Here is a 17431-nt window from a genome sequence, read left to right as displayed (position 1 = left end):
CCTCAAGCTGCATCAGGGGAGGTTTAGATTGGATATTAGGAAAAAATTCTCCACTGAAAGAGTGGTCAGGCATTGGAAGAGGCTGCCCAGAGAGGTGGTAGAGTCACCATTCCTGGAGGTATTTAAAAGACATGTAGACATGGCACTTCAGGGCATGGTTTAGAAGGCAGGGTGATGTTGGGTTGATGGTTGGACTTGACGATCCTAGAGGTCTTTTCCAGCCTTAATGATTCTATGATTCTGTAATTTTCTTCACTGCAGCTGGTGTAGTGCTATGTTTTGGACTTAGTATGAGAATAATATTGATAACACGCTGATGTTTTGGTTGTTGCTGGGTAGTGCTTACACTAGTCAAGGACTTTTCCAGCCTCCCATGCTCTGCCGGGTACACAAGATGCCAGGGAGGGGGCACACCCAAGACAGCTGATCCCAACTGACCAAAGGGATCTCCATATCATATGAAGTCATGCCCAGTATATTAACTGGGGAGAGCTAGCCAGGCGAAGCAGCAGTCGCAGCTTGGGGAACAGTGGGAGGTGAGCAGTTGCATCACTTGTTTAGGGTTTTTTCCCTCTTCCTGTGGTTTCACCTCTCTTTCTCTTGTTATTTTCCTTTTCATTATAGCATTATTACTATTACTGTTTTATTTTTAATATTAACTGTTCTTATCTCAACCCACAAGTTTTCTTACTTTGGACCCTCTGATGCTCTCCCCCATCCCCCAGGGGTGGGGGGAGTAAGTGAGCATCTGTGTGGGGTTTAGCTGCTGAATGGAGCTAAAGCATGACAACATATCATAGTGTTGAATGATCCTTATTATTATTTACTAATTAATCTAGAAAGATTCTCTCTCTAAGGCATGGCATACGAGTCACCCCTACAGGCCAGGAGCAACCTATAATACAACAGCCTATTAAAACAGTTTGCAAAAGAAAAAAGGCAGGAACAAAAAAAATCTGAAGCAATTAAAAATACTAGCAAAGAGGATTATCTTAATACTTAAAAGGTGTTCTCACAACATTTGCCACTGTGTCAGCTAAAGGTGCAAAGAGGATGGAGCCAGGCTCTTTTCAGTGGTGCCCAGTGACAGGACCAGAGGCAAGGGGCACAACCTGAAATATGTGAGGGTCCATCTCATTTTCACTATGAGGGTGACCAAGCACTGGCACAGATTACCCAGTGAGGTTTTGGAGTCTCCCTCCTTGGAGATATTCGAAACCTGTCTGGCCATGGTCCTGGGCAACTAGCTCTGTCTCCTTTCTTGAGCTGGGGGGTTGAACCAGAGGACCTCCGGAGATGCCCTCCAACCTCAACTGTTCTGTGATTCTGTGAAAAAGGAACCTCATCTTCTAGCAATTTTCTTCTTCCTTTCTTTAATCAACTGTCCGCAGGCTTTAGGTGCAGAAGGGTCTACCTTTATATGATCTAGTCTGTTTTCTTGAGTAATTCAGGTCAGAGAATTTTACCCATTTACCCATACACACAGATAACCTTTTCCATGCAAATATTTCCCACGCCTGGCTCTCCTACCATTTAGTTGCTCAAAATACAATCTCTGAAAGGCAAAGAATAGGGGAGAAATTGAGAAAATATAGATGACAGATTAATTAATGGAACACAAATTCCAGTTACTTGGTACTTGATTATTTTTATTTGGAATATTTAAGCATCTAGTTACACACATGGAATACTAAGCATGCAATGTTTTGATTTTCTTTATTACTGGGAAGCCCTAGGATGAAGCTATTACACTCAAAGGGAAGGTCACAGCAGAAAGGCTATGAATACTGTAAAGCCATTTAGGCCCAAACAAGGCAGAGCAGAGAGAGAGATCCCTAACATACGTATTAGAAATAGGGAAATTCCGAACAAATGTCTATCAAATTTGCTGAGTTCTAAAGAGAATAATGATGAAAAGTTGATCTGCTGACAAAAAAACCCAACCAAACAAACAAAAAAAGCAGCAGCAGAGATTAATTTCTGAAAATAACCTTCAAGATACCAGGAAGTGAATGTAGCCGAATTCAGATGGCCACTGAAGAGGCTGTGATTTGATGGGTAATGAAGAAAGTATTCTCAATGTGTGGTGTATATATATGTATCCATATATAAGTGTTGTATACATAGGACAAATTGGTAGCATTAACTATCATAATCAGGCTTAAATTATTAATGTGCATACCCAGAGAGGACTGAAAATGGAGAAAAGACAAAAGACAAATCATGAGCGAAATTCCAAGTTAAAAAATGGAAGACAAAGGAACAGTTACAAGACAAGTTAATAAAGCAAAGACAAAGCAGAAACATGTCTAGCATCCAAAAATACTTTGTTCAGAGGCATTATATTGAAAACTAGTATATTGTAGGTCTAAACTTCATTAAATGTAATAAATGCTACAACATCATGTACACTACATTTCTGTATAATTTGTTTTACGAGAAGTGTGAAGTAAAGCCTGACTCCTAAAATCTGTTTAGTCATAGTTACTTACTCTTAATTTTCGGCTTTGCTTTCTAACCAGTTTACCATGTTGAATGAAATGAACAGGGCATTGGTTCATTGCATTGTCAGCTTTATGTCGAAGCCAATCTTCATAACCCTAGAAAACAGTGAAATGGAATGATGCAGGGATGCACATTTGGCTATAGAGACACAGAACAGCTCTAGCTTGCAACAAAAATTTAAAAAATTATCCTTGATCAAGATAAGGGAAAAAAAAAGATTCTCATTAGAACAATTGAAATTGTGATATGCGCCAGTAACAGTCATGTTAGACATATACGAAAATGAATATTCATGGTTACAATTAGTCAACAAAATTATGTATTTTAATGAAGACACTTTGATGAATAGAGATGTTTGCAATGTGTAGAACAATTTCTAGTGTTTAAGTGATCATCTCTTGCTCATGCTCTATGGACGCTTGAGTAAGTGCAAAGTACTTATAGAAGCGGTTGCTGAGAAGATGAAAGTGCAGAAAATGTAATTTGAAAGACTGGGACTCCATATCAAAAGATGATAAAGGGACAACATGACTGAAAGTTGTCATATTTCCTGATTGTCAAACAATTACATCAAACTTTTTAACCCTATATACAATATATATAGCCCTGAAGAATTTTGTTTTAAAAGACTGTGTAGAGTAACTTATTTTGGTTGCCCAGTTACCATAAAACAGACAAAGTCAAGAACAGGGAATCTGCAACTTTCCATTTGAAAGGTCCTGCCGCAGGATAAAGATTGGGACTGACAAAGACACCAGTGCCTGAGAGATAGAAAATATTACTTGTATTCCACAGCATTTTTACATCTAACTCTCCTGAGCACACTTGAAAAGTCCATGTAGAACAAAAGTATCATTGCCTTGGATGCTCACAGATGCTCTCAGAGATAATCTGGGAACTCAGAGTCTTTATCACTTTAGTGTAATATAATTCCAGAGCCTGGTACAGCTCCTTAAGCAGGTCCCAAAGTCAACACCAGTTGTCAGGAGAGAGACTAAAGGAGACAGAACTGCAGCACTAGGCACAGCATATCATAATCCAGGCTTTGATTGACCACTGCCAAATCACAGTAAGACTCTGAAGTGTAACATTTAAAATATTAAGAGTGGGAAAGCCACACCTAAAATACTAGCTGTTGCGTGTATCACAACTTCTACTCACCAGCAAGAGCTGAATTCTACTACAGAATATACTCAATTGTGTATAGTTAGCACTGTAAAGAAATGGAAACACTGTTCTTTGTCATCAAGACTGTGAAGGTAATCAGTTATCGTATTCAGGGACAACCAAAATTACCCTCTGCTGGGTCTGGCTGGGATGGAGTTAGCTTTCTTCACAGCAGCACATACACTGCTGTGCTTCGTATTCGGGACTGAAAGTGGGTTGCATGACACCCCAGTGTTTTGGCTATTGCTGAACCGTGCTTGCACAGCATCAAGGCTTTCTCTCCCACCTCCCCCACATCAAAAAAAGACCAATAGGCTGGCAAGAGGCTGGGAGGGGACACTGCCTGGACAGCAGACCCGAACTGACTCAGGGGGTATTCCACACCATAGGGCATTCTGTTCAGCAAGAAAAGCTCAGGAAAAGCAGGCAGAAGGGGTTTATTTGTGGTGATGGCACTTGCCCTCCCAAGTGAGCGTTACATATGCTGAGGCCCTGCTTTCCAGCCTGCTGATAGAATCACAGAATCACAGGTTGGAAGGGAGTAGCAAATGAAATCCTTACCTTACTTGGCTTGTGTGCATAGCTGTTGCTTTCCCTATCAAAGGATCACTAACATGTCACGAGCCTTTTCACCTTCCCTCTATTTTCTCCCCATCCCACAAGGAGGGGAAGTGAGTGAGAGGCTAGGTGGCTGCTTGGCTGCTGGCAAGGGTCAACCCACCACACTCATTTTTGTTAGTTACTGTTTTAATCACCATAGTTCGTCATAGGTACATAAGAAATACAGACACTCCCCCTACAAGTTTTGAGCTAAAATGAGGAGCACTCTGACCTAGAAACTTTCTTGACGTTCAGCTACCTTATGGAATTTTTTTCCCAAAAGAGAGAACATCTTTTTTTGAAGCACGACATGAGATTTTTCTTATGCCCATGATAAGTGCTAACTCCTTCAAGCGGCCCAGTCAAACACGCTGAATGTCAAGCTACGTGCACAAATTTTCCTTTCACATTCACATCCCATTCACTGAAATAAAGGAAAGAAGTAGCTGGTGTCTGGACCCAGAGATACAGTGAAGACAGAACCAGGAAAGGGAACTCACTGGGCCACAGAGCTTTTACACTCCTGTAATTGTTCCTGTCTTGCAGGAACAGTTATCATTATATTGCACTGAAGGCAAAAAGCCAAAACACAAAGAACCACTGTAAAGACCATTATTTGTGGCTATTACTTTAGGAGCACACATTTTTAGAAACTACTCTGTGGCTATGGTGAGATGGTACAGTAAATGCAGAAGACTGTTGTAGGCACTGTCTGCAAAATACTGCTTATAAACTCACTTGCTAGTTCAAATTTAGTACAGTTTTTGATGAATTAACTCTGCACTAGCAAGGCTGATACCAGATGAGATATCACCTGTCCTCCTGCACCTGGCCCAAAACTCAAAGTCAACAAATTCAGATGTGGATAAATCAACAGAACAACGGTCACGAGCTCATTCCCAATTCATTCCTTATCCAGACCAAATTTGTAATATCATGAACTCTGATAACACACAGATCTGATTGTAATATCCCCGTATGACTGAAAACATTCTATATTCATCTGAGATTCCACTAATTTCAATAAGATCCGATCTATATTTAAGTTGTCATATCAACTGTAGCACTGTAGCATTAGGGTAGCAGGTGAAAAACTACCTTAATCTTTTCCTTTTGGTAGTACTAACCTGAAAGTGAAACGGCAAACCTGTACAATTCCATGCTTGTATTATGAAATTGTACTTTGACAGAACAACTTATATCAGGATCTTTTATACTCAATGGTGCGGCAAGAACTGATTTCTAAAAAATGCTTCCATTTTATTGATTGTCACATTAAAAATTAGAGAATACTTAATGTCCATTCAGTACTAATCTGTAGAAAGCACTGAAGCTATCATGAGGATCTATTATAATCAACATATAATGAAGACTTGAACCAAAATAATTTTTATTATCTGTTCATACTGTAAAGGCTAAAGGAATCTCAAAGGTAACAGCAGATCTACCTTTTAAGTTTTTGTAGTTCTTGCTAAACTCATTTTCAGTCATTATAGAAAAACATAAGATGTGGACAGCTATTTAGAAAAAACAAACAAGTGCTGAGTTAACACAAGAATGTAAATGATTCCTTGGAACACAAAGACATCAAAATTATAAAATAATTTAGAAGCTTATGTTGAATTTGTAAGACATCATCATCATATAGCAACCAATACTACTTAAACTACAAAAACAAACATAAAATTACTCTGTCAAAACTCATCGCAACCATTCTTTAGGCATTGCCCCAAGGCATTCTAACACAAAAAGGCATGGAAAATTGAAATGCAAAACAAGTAATAATGTTCTCTTCGGTTTTACTTTTGCTTACTAAATTACGCACCTGTTTGATAGCTGTTACAGTGATGACAAACAAAAGTGGAAGTCCACTTGTAACTGGACTAGTAGGTGTATCAATAATTAACTGCAACAAAAGGAACAAATATTTTCTGTTTATATTTTTGTGAATGCAAGCAGTCAATTTTTCAAACAAGATGTTTCAAGTAATCACGTCACCAATATGTTACAAAGCACCAAGGAACTTTAAAAGGAACAGTACTTTAATACAATTTTAAGAACATATACCATACCAACAAAATTGGAAAAATAACTATATGATATAATAAAATACAATAGTGTATTTAGATCAGATTAACATTGATTAACATTCAAAATAGTTGCTTATGAGAGTGCAAATAAGGACCAGACTGAAAAGCTGCAGCTTTGGAGGCAAAATTACTGAGCAATATTAGAAATTAGGATAATGCTGTTTTCACATGTTATATAATACAGCTGTTCTTATGCGTGCAAGGAGTAAATCCTGAATTACTGAGCTATGGCTTCTGCAATTATATACGAAGAGGTAGAGTTCAGATCATAACAAAACCACTCTGGGAATCCAGATAGCTTTTCTTTCTGCACAATCTGGTGTACAAAGTAATACAGCTTTTCAGTTAACTTCCTAAGACTTTTATTGCTCAACACATTTAAGTCATAGCAAAACATTCAGAATGAAGACACCTAGAAAGTGGCAAACTAGTTATCTGAACTAATAGTTACAAAACCAAGTATTTATGTACCATCCTAAGCAAGCACTGTATAAGCACGTATATTTTGATTTCTCTACAGGCTTTGCTGAACAGTCCGCGGTCAGAAAATTTCTGCCGAGGCATCATTCCGTTAAGAAATGTAATATTTAGCAAAACTAATAGAAGTTCATTCTCTACATAATTTATAACAATGGTTTTACCGATCTGGATGTTTGTTTATTAAAAAATAAAAATAAAAAATGACCCTCACTATTTTCAATTTTATCAAGAGACATCTTGCTATCAAACCAGTGATGGAGTCAATTCCTCTTTAGGTTAGATTCACATTTACAATCTGGAAATTAAATAAAACTCCTTTTGTCACAGCATGAATGTAAAAGGATATCCAAGCTCAACCATTTACCTCCCCAGTCTTCAAAGCCAGTGGATTTTTAAACCTTTTTCAACTCCTTGTTTTTTTAGGAAGAATCCAGAAATTTATTAAACAATGGGGATAGCTTACCTGAACAAGGAAAATTATGAGAAAATAGAAGTTAGCTATTCTTCTGAATTGCTCAAACAAATTTTTCGGTACAAAGTTCCAAAACGTGTACTGAAAACAAAAGCACAGATTATCAGTGTGAGAGAAGTATTATTTGCATTCTGTGTTCTAAAATAAAACAAATTCATAATTCAAAATTTAAGATTAAACTAAACCAGAAGTGGCAGTATTTGTTATTTTGTATAGTAATTTATTGAAATGGAATCTTAAATTGGCAATCATGTATTCTTGGAATCATATGAATTGGCTCAGGATTTTCTCAACTGTGATAATCTTGGTACTAGGGACTGAAATTATTTTTGACTAGCAACAATAGTCACTCAGATTTAGTTATAGAACAGTTCAGTTAAATTCAAGGATTTTAAAGACACCCTAGTCAGTTCTAACACCACTTTTACTTCACTTCCAGTTTTATATGCATGACTTGAAGAGGCAGGTGACACTCAAAGTTAACTATGCAGTCATAGCAAGTTGCCCAAATAGAAGTTGTCAGCCCCTCTTTTCTCCTTTGGCTTGGACGCAAGCATACTCCTCAAAATAAATAATAGCACTGGATAAGAGTATTTGGCTGCATATTTCTCTACTGATCTTGCAAATTATCTAGAATTTAATAAAACGACATAAGAAACAGTACATAAAAGTGAAAACAGAAAATACAAAAACTTAAAAAGAAAAAAATCATATAAAAATAAGAGAGAAAGGACTGTATGTCATCTGGTCCCTTCCCTACCCTGCAGCAGTTTCAAATATACTCTTTTTACATAGCCCATTCTGTAGGTCCAAACAAAAAAAAAATTGCAAGGATTGCTTATTGGAAAGCATGTAAAAATGTCAGCTAAAACTGTGTGAAAACATGTGAAAAATGGCTTGAGAACTAACGTTTTATGACCCTATTAACCAAATTATCATTTGACACATAACAAAATGACAACTCCAATGTAACTTTCATTTCAAAGGAGAAGGGCTAAGAAGCTTCTCCTAATTATTTGTTCTGCTACAAATGTGCCTTGTCTCTTCTTGGCAGATTACACTGATACTTGCTGATATGCAAATTATGCCCCAAGTCATACAACTTCCAAATTTGGCCCTGAAAGCAAAGACAGACAGAGCTCTAGAAGGAAAATGCCTCTATTCCACCTGCAGATGGAAAGGATCCCCAAGAAGCATGCCTCAGTTTTATATGAAGCCCCTACTATGCAGAGTCATCTTTTTACTTGACTTGGGTTAAAACCTGGACATGTGTAAGACATAGGAATGAAATGTTTGTTTCCATCATGTGCCAGAAATCAGTATCTATTCTAAATATGCCCTAAGTAAACGCTTATCCTGCTTAATAGCTACCTCAATATTAAACCACCTGTGAGCAAGCCAAAACTCAGGCAGGCATATATGCAACAGCTGAAAAGTCAAGTACTCTCATCTTGCAGTCAGAATGCTTTTCATCAGACTGGAATGCTGCTTGCACTACCCACTACCCAGCTACTTGGACTTTCAAAACAGAACTGGTTAGACTTGATTGTTTTTCCTTGCACAACAGTCCCAATCATTCAAAGCTGCTGTTGTGGTGTGTGATATTATAGATTCTATTCTGTGATAATGATTTTTTCGTTTTCATTTTTAACTTAGATTAGAAGGCACATTATCTGTTTACTAATCTTATGCATTTACTTCTTCATTAATCTCTGCCTGCTGAGAAAGACAAATGCAGAGGTTTCCATGAAAAACCTGTCAACATTCTTCTGTTTAGTTCTTTTGATCGAACGAGTGTTTTTTTCCCATGTTAAAAGGAACTAAACTAAAGTTTCATGATTTATACAAGCTCCCCAAATCACCATTCATAAAATAAAATGTAATTTCTTAAGCAATAACCTGTTTAAATCTCCTAGAGGGTTATTTGACTAAATGTGTGGCAAAGCATCTTGTTGTCAGAAGTGATATTTACTTTTTTAAAATTAGTTTAATAACCAACCATAAAAAGATTGAATGTTCATCTTTACTCTTGGTATCTGACCCTCCTCGTATTCCAACCTCAGTTCATTGCTTTCCCTGTCAAGCAGTGGTCTTTCCAGCAGCTCCACCTTTGGTCAGCAATTCTCTTACATGATTAAGTGTGAATAACCTGGGAGCAGATAACTTTTAGGGTCTAAGAGGTGTTACTTAAACTGGATGTTTCCTTAACAAAGAGAACTTCTTAAAACTATTTTCAATCAACCTGACAGACTTTTAGCATTTTATTACACTGGGTTTCAGACACACTAAGTACATCTTTATTCTGCCCATTCTTCTTCAAAGGAGAAGTAACAATTTTTGACAGAGTTTAGACAAGAGAGAAAGACCATTGAGATGTCTAGACAGACCTCCCTCTCGCCCCAGCCATCAGTAGCTCCAAGCAGTATCTACAAATGGATGATTAATGTTTAACGACCATAATCACTCCCAGGAGAAACAACAGAGTGGCTGCCACTCAGAACAAGATTTATCTCATGACCGCATTCAAGGCAGTTTCTCTGCCCTACTTAAGCAGGAACAAAATAAAAACCTTCAAGGAAAAAAAACATTGAAAATGAAGATCACAGCATGGCTGGGGTTGGAAGGGACCTCTGGAGACCACCTTGTCCAACCCCACTGCTTGAGCAGGCACACCCAGAGCAGGGGCACAGGACCGCATCCAGGCGTGTTTTGAATGTCTCCAGGGAAGGAGACTCCACAACTTCCCTGGGCAGCCTGTTCCAGTGCTCTGGCACCCTCACAGGAAGTAAGTTTTTTCTCATATTGAGGTGGAACTTCCTCTGTTACAACTTGAGCCCATTCCCCCTTGTCCTGTCATTGGGCACCACTGAAAAGAGCCTAGTCCCATCAGCCTTGAGAAAAAGAGGCTTTCGGCCTTGAGAAAAGGAGGCTAGAGGGGATCTCATCACCATGTACCAGTACTTAAGGGGTAGCTACAAAGAAGATGGAGACTCCCTTTTTACACAGAGTCACATGGAGAGGACAAGGGGGAATGGACACAAGTTGCTCTTGGGGAGATTCCGACAGGACACCAGAGGAAGATTTTTCACAGTGAGGACAGTCACCATTGGAATAATCTCCCCAGGTGAGGAATAATCTCCCCAAGTGGTTGACTCGGCCACGTTGGACACCTTTAAGAGTTGTCTTGACACAGTGGTGCGCCATCTTGTCTAGACTCTGCTCTTCCTAGAAAGGTCGGACTAGATGATCCCTGAGGTCCCTTCCAACCTGTGATTCTGTGATCATCCTGCCTCCCTCCCTTTAGATATTTATAGGTATTGATGAGATCCCCCCTCAGCCTTCTCTTCTCCAGGCTGAACAAACCCACGTCTCTCAGCCTTTCCTCATATGGGAGATGCTCTAGTCCCCTGATTACCTTGGTAGCTCTCCACTGGACTTGCTCAAGCAGTTCCACGTCCTTCTTGAACTGGGGGGCCCAAAACTGGACACAGTACTGCAGATGTGGTCTCACTAGGGCAGAGTAGAGGGGGAGGATAACCTCTCTTGATTTGCTGGCCACACTTCTTTTAATGCAGCCCAGGATACCGTTGACCTTCTTGGCCGCAAGGGCACAGTGCTGGCTCAGGGTCAGCTTGCTGCCCACCAGCACTCCAAGGTCCTTCTCAGTGGAGCTGCTTTCCAGTATGTCAGCCCCCAGCCTGTACTGGTGCCTGGGGTTGTTCCTCCCCACGTGCAGGACCCTGCACTTGCTCTTGTTGAATTTCATGAGATTCCCCTCGACCCACCTCTCCAGCCTGTCCAGGTCTTTTTGGATGGCAGCACAGCCTTCTGGTGTATCAGCCACTCCTCCCAGCTTGGTGTAATCTGCAAACTTGCTAAAGTTACACTATCCCATCATCCAGGTCATTGATGAATATGTTAAACAGGACTGGACCCAGCACAGACCCCTGAGGAACACCACTAGTGACAGGCCTCCATCCAGACTCTGCCCCATTGATCACAACCCCCTGAGTTCTGTTGTTGAGCCAGTTCTCAATCCACCTCACTCTGTCCACTCATCCAACCCACACTTCCTTGGCTTGCCTGTGAGAAGGCTATGGGAGACAGTGTTGAATGCCTTACTGAAGTCGAGATAGACAACATCCAGTGCTCTCCCTTCGTCGACTCAGCCAGTCACACCATTGTAGAAGGCTATCAGGTTGGTCACATGTGATCTTCCCTTGGTGAATCCATGTTGACTACTTCTGATAACCTTCTTTTCCTCTACACGCCTGGAGATGACCTCCAGGATGAACTGCTCCATCACCTTTCCAGGGATGGAGGTGAAGCAGACTGGCCTATAGTTCCCCAGGTCCTCCTTCTTGACCTGTTTGAAGACTGGAGTGACATTTGCTTTACTCGAGTCCTCGGGTACCTCTCCTGTCCTCCACAACCTTTCAAAGATGATGGAGAGATATTAAATACATGACACTGTGCCCAGATAGAGAGTTACTACTGTCTCTCCAGATAATTTCTCATCACACTCTTTGTCAACTCTGAAAAGCAGTTTATGTATATTTAACTACCAAACTATAGTTCCTATAACTCACTTGAAGGAAATAAGGTTATCCCAATAATTATGCACTTGAAGGTTTTAAGTTGGGGAAGGCTTAACTGATCTTTTTCAATTGCTGCAAAAGACAGAGGCCAGAGCACACACATGCCTTTTGCATACAGGAAGCAATACATGAGCCAGCAAGCAGTAGAGTTACATATTCCCCCAAGAGATGAACACATTCTGCGAACAGATGCATTTGAAGCACTGTGCAAGGAACTGTAAAATAAGTCTGTCTAGAGTCAAAACAGCATAATTCAAGTAGATTTTCTTCCTATTTATAATTGTAATGGCACCTGCAGTGCTGGTGTATTTCTGTAATTATGTGCTTGGGCTACTTATGCACACCTCCACAGTATTCCTGCTCATGCCCCTACTCCATCCCACCAACTCCTGCATCCTTTCTGCTAATACCATATTGCTTCCAGCTCCAACACCACCTTGTTAGAGCCATTCCCATAAATTCAAAACTATAAAATAGGGTCATCTTAATGGTTTAGTCTTTTTAAACATTGTATTTTGACTTTTTCATTTGATATCTGTATATCAAAATTTTGATTCACATTTCAAACTTCTCTTTCCATCCTAAGAGGCAGATATTTTCTTAAGCAAGAAGAAAGTTTCCCAAGTAATCACTTGACATCAAAAGCTGGAGCTGTAAGAAAAAAGCACTCCATACTGCATTATTGAGTTCTGTCAACATCTCAGTTTCTTACAGCTTATTTGTTTTGAATAGTCACCACCTCTCTTCTAACCTGCTCTGATTTCACTCCTTTCCCTCAACCTTTTTAAATGTTTCTTGTAGATGCTTAAAACTATTCTGAAAAAAAAAAAATCTATGTAGCTTCAGCCCTGGTTTGTAGACATCTGCTATGCTGATGCTCATCCCTTCAGCAAAACAGAATCCATCTTGAGGATTCAAGGAAGAACAGATGAAAACTGAATAATAATCTTGCAGTCACTTTAAGTTTTCCAGTGTTGTTCTTTTAACAGATCAACACACATACACAAAACTTGAACACGTCCATAGTGACTTCAGTATTTTTAGCATGTTTTTATAGTACCTATCAGTTACCTAGAGACAATACACGCTTAAAGCTGCCACCTTAACAATTGGACTCTGTGTGTATATATCTGTACATAACATTTTAAATATAATACATTACATGTTATTATGCTATTAAAACACCACAAGTATTACATACATATAGTTATCCCACTTCAACAGAATAGCTGAAAGGTCTGATCAGAAGTTTGACAACTTTAAAATTAGTTTTATTTCTAAATGTTAATTTTTTTAACCACAATTTGTGAAAGTCTAATCGAGTAGAGAAGTAGTAGAGAAAACTATAGGAATGGAACTCAATAATTAGCTGAAATACTAAGAACTGAGTCAAGAGCATGGCTTGTCTATCTCAAGTGACTTGCTTATTACCACATAGGAAGCTTGTGGCAGAACTGATCTATGATCTACTATTAAATCAGTAGCAACTCTAACTTCTTTAAGCAAAAAAAGGTCAGACTTCTGTCCAATAAAATTGGAATAGTAATATGCATGAAATTTTGAGAAGCACTTTGTGATGTTTAGGACAATTTGGAACGAACATAGAAATACACAATTGACTGTATTTTAAGGAAAGTATTAACGTGCACACCACCTACAGAGCATTTATAGCTCCACTGAGGGAGAGACCCCTGCTTCTCCACACCATGGCATAGGGTGGTTCACATCACATTTATCACAGTAAGTTCTGTTACACATAGGGCTTTTGTATGTGACTATGAGCCACCTGTACACTTCAGAGAGCATAAAAAAATGAAACTGATTTGGGGATATCAATTCAAATGTTGTATACGCATTCAAATGAACAAGCATACAAATTTTGTCATAGTGTTTCTTAAAGTTGCTGATAAAACAAGATTTCTTCTACAACGAAGCATATCTTTAGTAGTCCTTGTCCAGCAACTCTCAATCTTATCAAAGAGGAGCTACAACACCAGGAACTTCTCTGACAAAACCATCTCCCAGCCTCTAGCAAGATTATCCGATTAAAAAACCAACCAACAAAAACAAAACCGAAACAAAAAAACCCAGAGGGAAAAAAAAAAACCACAAACTTACACCAAGGATAACTGACTAAGGAGAGAAGTCAGAGAACACTAGGAGAAGGAGTATAAGAGTGTGTGCAAGCTTCACTTTCTCATATGTAAAGTGAAGAGAATTACAGCCTCCTCCTTGGTGTTGGGTTTGGACCTGCCTGCTTTCCTTCCTTTCTTCCACTTGTCTCTTGCTGCACACAGACTCCATATTGATATGAAAAAGTTAAGTTAAAAGCTTTGTTTGGGGCAATACCAGCAGAGAGTAGAAGATCACTGTTAACCCTGGGCTGAGTCGGAGGAAGGGTACATGGCTTCTCCTGTGAACACGAGGGAGGTTGCAGAGAGCCTCTGCCCTGGAAATCCCACCCCAAGCAGGATCATCAGAGCTAACAGCATTCCCTTGCTCTCTCTAGACACTGGCGGCTGTCCACAGAAGGAACTTGTACTATTGTCCCTGGAAGAACAACTGCATGCTCATGCATTCCCATCCCATCCCATCCATTGCTATCCCTGAGCTGGCACCAGGCAGAGTCCAGCTGATTCAGCAGCATTTAAGATTGGCTGCCGGTCGAGCCCATGTACTCTTCTTCATCGGTAACAGCTCCTGCCCCTTTGGCATGGCTGGGCAAACCTGACTAGCTACCCCTTGCAGCATCGGACCTGACCTTCTGCTTCAGCCAGTATGGCTGTGAGTCAGTGGATTACCTGGGCACAAGCTGGGAAGTCTGTGTTACAGCTGCTTTTAGAGCAGATCAGTATGTCCACACTAAAAGGCACACGCAACATTCCTTGCTGAGTACCTGTCCCGTATGTATTTGTGTCTTCCCATCCTCTCTGCCCCTGCATGGCATGCTACACAAATATTTATCAGCTTCACAAACACATGACCATGCCAGTTCCCACTGTGGGCTTTGGAAGCTATTTTGACTTTCAAAATGCCATTGCTTAGGGCTGTGTTTGAACTCTTCAACTTGAAATTGCCATGTCATGGCCCTAGAGAGGCCAGACAAATCCTTCCAGTTATGAAGCATCACCTTGGAGAGGTCTAGGACAGCCTAGGTCTCCTCAGGGTTCCAACTGGCTTATCTTGGTGGAGGCATCGTAATATTTCCTTAAGCTTCAGTATTAACATTTCTTCTAAATGTAGCAATGAGAAATCAGAGGGCCCCCCCAGCTTTATGTTTTTATAATGACACTAAGAGTGACTGCTGCAGGGAAGAGGTACAGCACAAGTGCATGAATTTCTGCTAGAAGGGGGGACCATTTCAACAACATCCACTGAAACATGTCAGAATTATTTAACTTACTTTAACTATTAGTCACTGCAATTGAGATGACTCACAATTAATCAGATTAGCACTGAAGGTAGCTAAGGTTTCCCCTGCAATTTGTAGGATTCTCAACATGCAGCATTATTGTTTCAGGTCATTCTCCTACAAATCAATGTCTGGGATCGGTATTTGATAAGAAGTCCCAAGGAAACGTGTGAACAACGGAAGAAAGTTATTTGTGAAACAACACTGGAAGCACTTCTGGTCCATGAATATAGTTGTACAGCACTGCAAAGCAGGAGTTAATAGTAGTACTGTTTTCCCATCTAGGTGCACCTTATTGCTTCTTTGTAAGAACCTACGCAGGAAATAAAGCTACTGTACAAGTCAGCATTTCATAATTTCATATCATAAATTAACTTGAATTAAATCTCTAACTTTGGGGCAAGTTCTTCAAGCAACAGTTCTGCATCCACTGTAGATTCAATCTTGTATTTCACTTATGAGTCATATCCAGCTACTCTTCCGTATCATCTTGTGGGAGTTTAGGTCACACTGCTTCCAGTTATGTTCGCGACCCAGGCACAAGTGGGTTTTGTAGTTGTAGAAACTTCTCTTTATGAAACTATGACAGTAAAAGTTTGTACCTAGACAGAATCATCAAGGCAAAATACTATGTATTGACTACCCACAGACTGAACAGAATAAAATACTTCATAAGTCTCTCTAACGCAGCTTCCTCTATGGGTGGTATGGAAAAAACCAATCAGTCCTCCTGCAGAATGTTACTGGGGTTTCTAAATTTGATAGCTGCCTCTGACACACCAGGAAGCCTCTGACCTCTCATTCAACAGGCTATTCCTATCCTGGCATCTCTGAAATTTTTAGTTCTTTCTTGTGGTTTATTCTTTAGGTTGTCTGTCAAAAGCATTATGCAGCTATTAAACATGTTCCTACAGAACTCCGTGTTGTTGCCTCAGAAAGATTTTATTTTCTACACAATTTCCACCTCTGTTCAAGTGACTAATGTACACATTTAATTAGTCTTCAGTTCATTCATTCACCTAGAACAGGAGGTACAAATCCCTACTTTACCTACAAATGAACAAGATCCTTTAAGTATAGCAGGTATATAAAATTATCAGATTAACATCAGGAAAAGGAATTTGAATGTTAGAAATTACTAACAAATTAATAAAGAACTAAAAAACATCATGATGCCACTGTATAAATCCAAAGTTAACCTATACATTGAATGCTCTATGCATTTCTCCATCTTAAAAATTCTACAGCTGGCTTAGAAAAGGTACAGAACAACCTGAGCAAAGGTATGAAGTAGCTTCCACACAGCAATTATTGAAGAGACTAAGGTTATTCAGCCTGGGAAGGAATAGGGTAGATCATCGCTAACAGAATCAAGAAGATAAACGGGAGTAACAGTTTATCTCAGATTCAAGAACGTGGAACATGAACTGAAATCAGCAGCATTTCAAAATGAAGGGTCATAGTTTCTTTTGGCAAACATTTCTACAGTTTAACCATGCCTTAACTATGTATCCTGAAAATTTACATGGGCTCAAAAAGAAATTCACAGAGGAGAAACCCATTAAAGGCTTATTACAAAATCACCACTTTGGGCTCACCAATGGCTAAGTCACAGATCAGCAAATACTAAGAGTATTTGGGAGAAGTATCACTCTGTGCTTATATGTTCTTATATTCTTCCCTAGGAATCTACTGCTGGTGACAACATATGGAGCCAGATGGACCTTTGGCAATTCTTAGCTGGTCAGGCACATCCACATACTACTATGCATGTACAGACATTCTGTTTAGCATACTGATTGGGATACCCCTGGCACAAAAATATGAAGTTTGGACCTTAAGGAAGTTTTATATTAAAAAGTTAGTTTGTAATTTAACAGTCTTTAAAAAAATAAAAACATCTTGTTTTCCTGTTTCAGAAGGAAAAAAGTTATTTCCCACCAAGTTCTATTAACTGTTACTGCCACATAGTTTAACTTATTTCCCTTTGACATAGCAGTTCTACTAATCACTAAATAATTTCAAAATATGAATAATTTTTAAAGCAAAAAAAGCAAGCAACCTCCCTGACAATTCAATTACTTTTCTTTCTTCTCATTTGAAAAAT

At 39.4% G+C, this 17431-nt stretch overlaps 1 protein-coding gene across 3 annotated transcripts in view; it reads right to left on the bottom strand.

Moving 5' to 3' along the window:
- ATP11A (ATPase phospholipid transporting 11A) overlaps positions 1-17431 on the bottom strand; it is a 134424-nt gene that overhangs the window by 50693 nt on the left and 66300 nt on the right. For all 3 annotated transcript variants that reach the window (XM_075091147.1, XM_075091157.1, XM_075091162.1), the window contains exons 3-5: positions 7306-7395; positions 6098-6178; positions 2493-2600 (exon numbers count right to left, since the gene is read on the bottom strand). In XM_075091147.1, the coding sequence (XP_074947248.1) occupies positions 2493-2600; positions 6098-6178; positions 7306-7395 (279 nt within the window). The remainder of the gene's footprint in view (positions 1-2492; positions 2601-6097; positions 6179-7305; positions 7396-17431) is intronic.

This window comes from Phalacrocorax aristotelis, chromosome 1 (genome assembly GCF_949628215.1).
Source record: "Phalacrocorax aristotelis chromosome 1, bGulAri2.1, whole genome shotgun sequence".
NCBI lineage: Eukaryota > Metazoa > Chordata > Aves > Suliformes > Phalacrocoracidae > Phalacrocorax > Phalacrocorax aristotelis.
The sequence above is the reverse complement of the archived record's forward strand: the minus strand, read 5'-3'. Positions and strand labels throughout refer to the sequence as shown.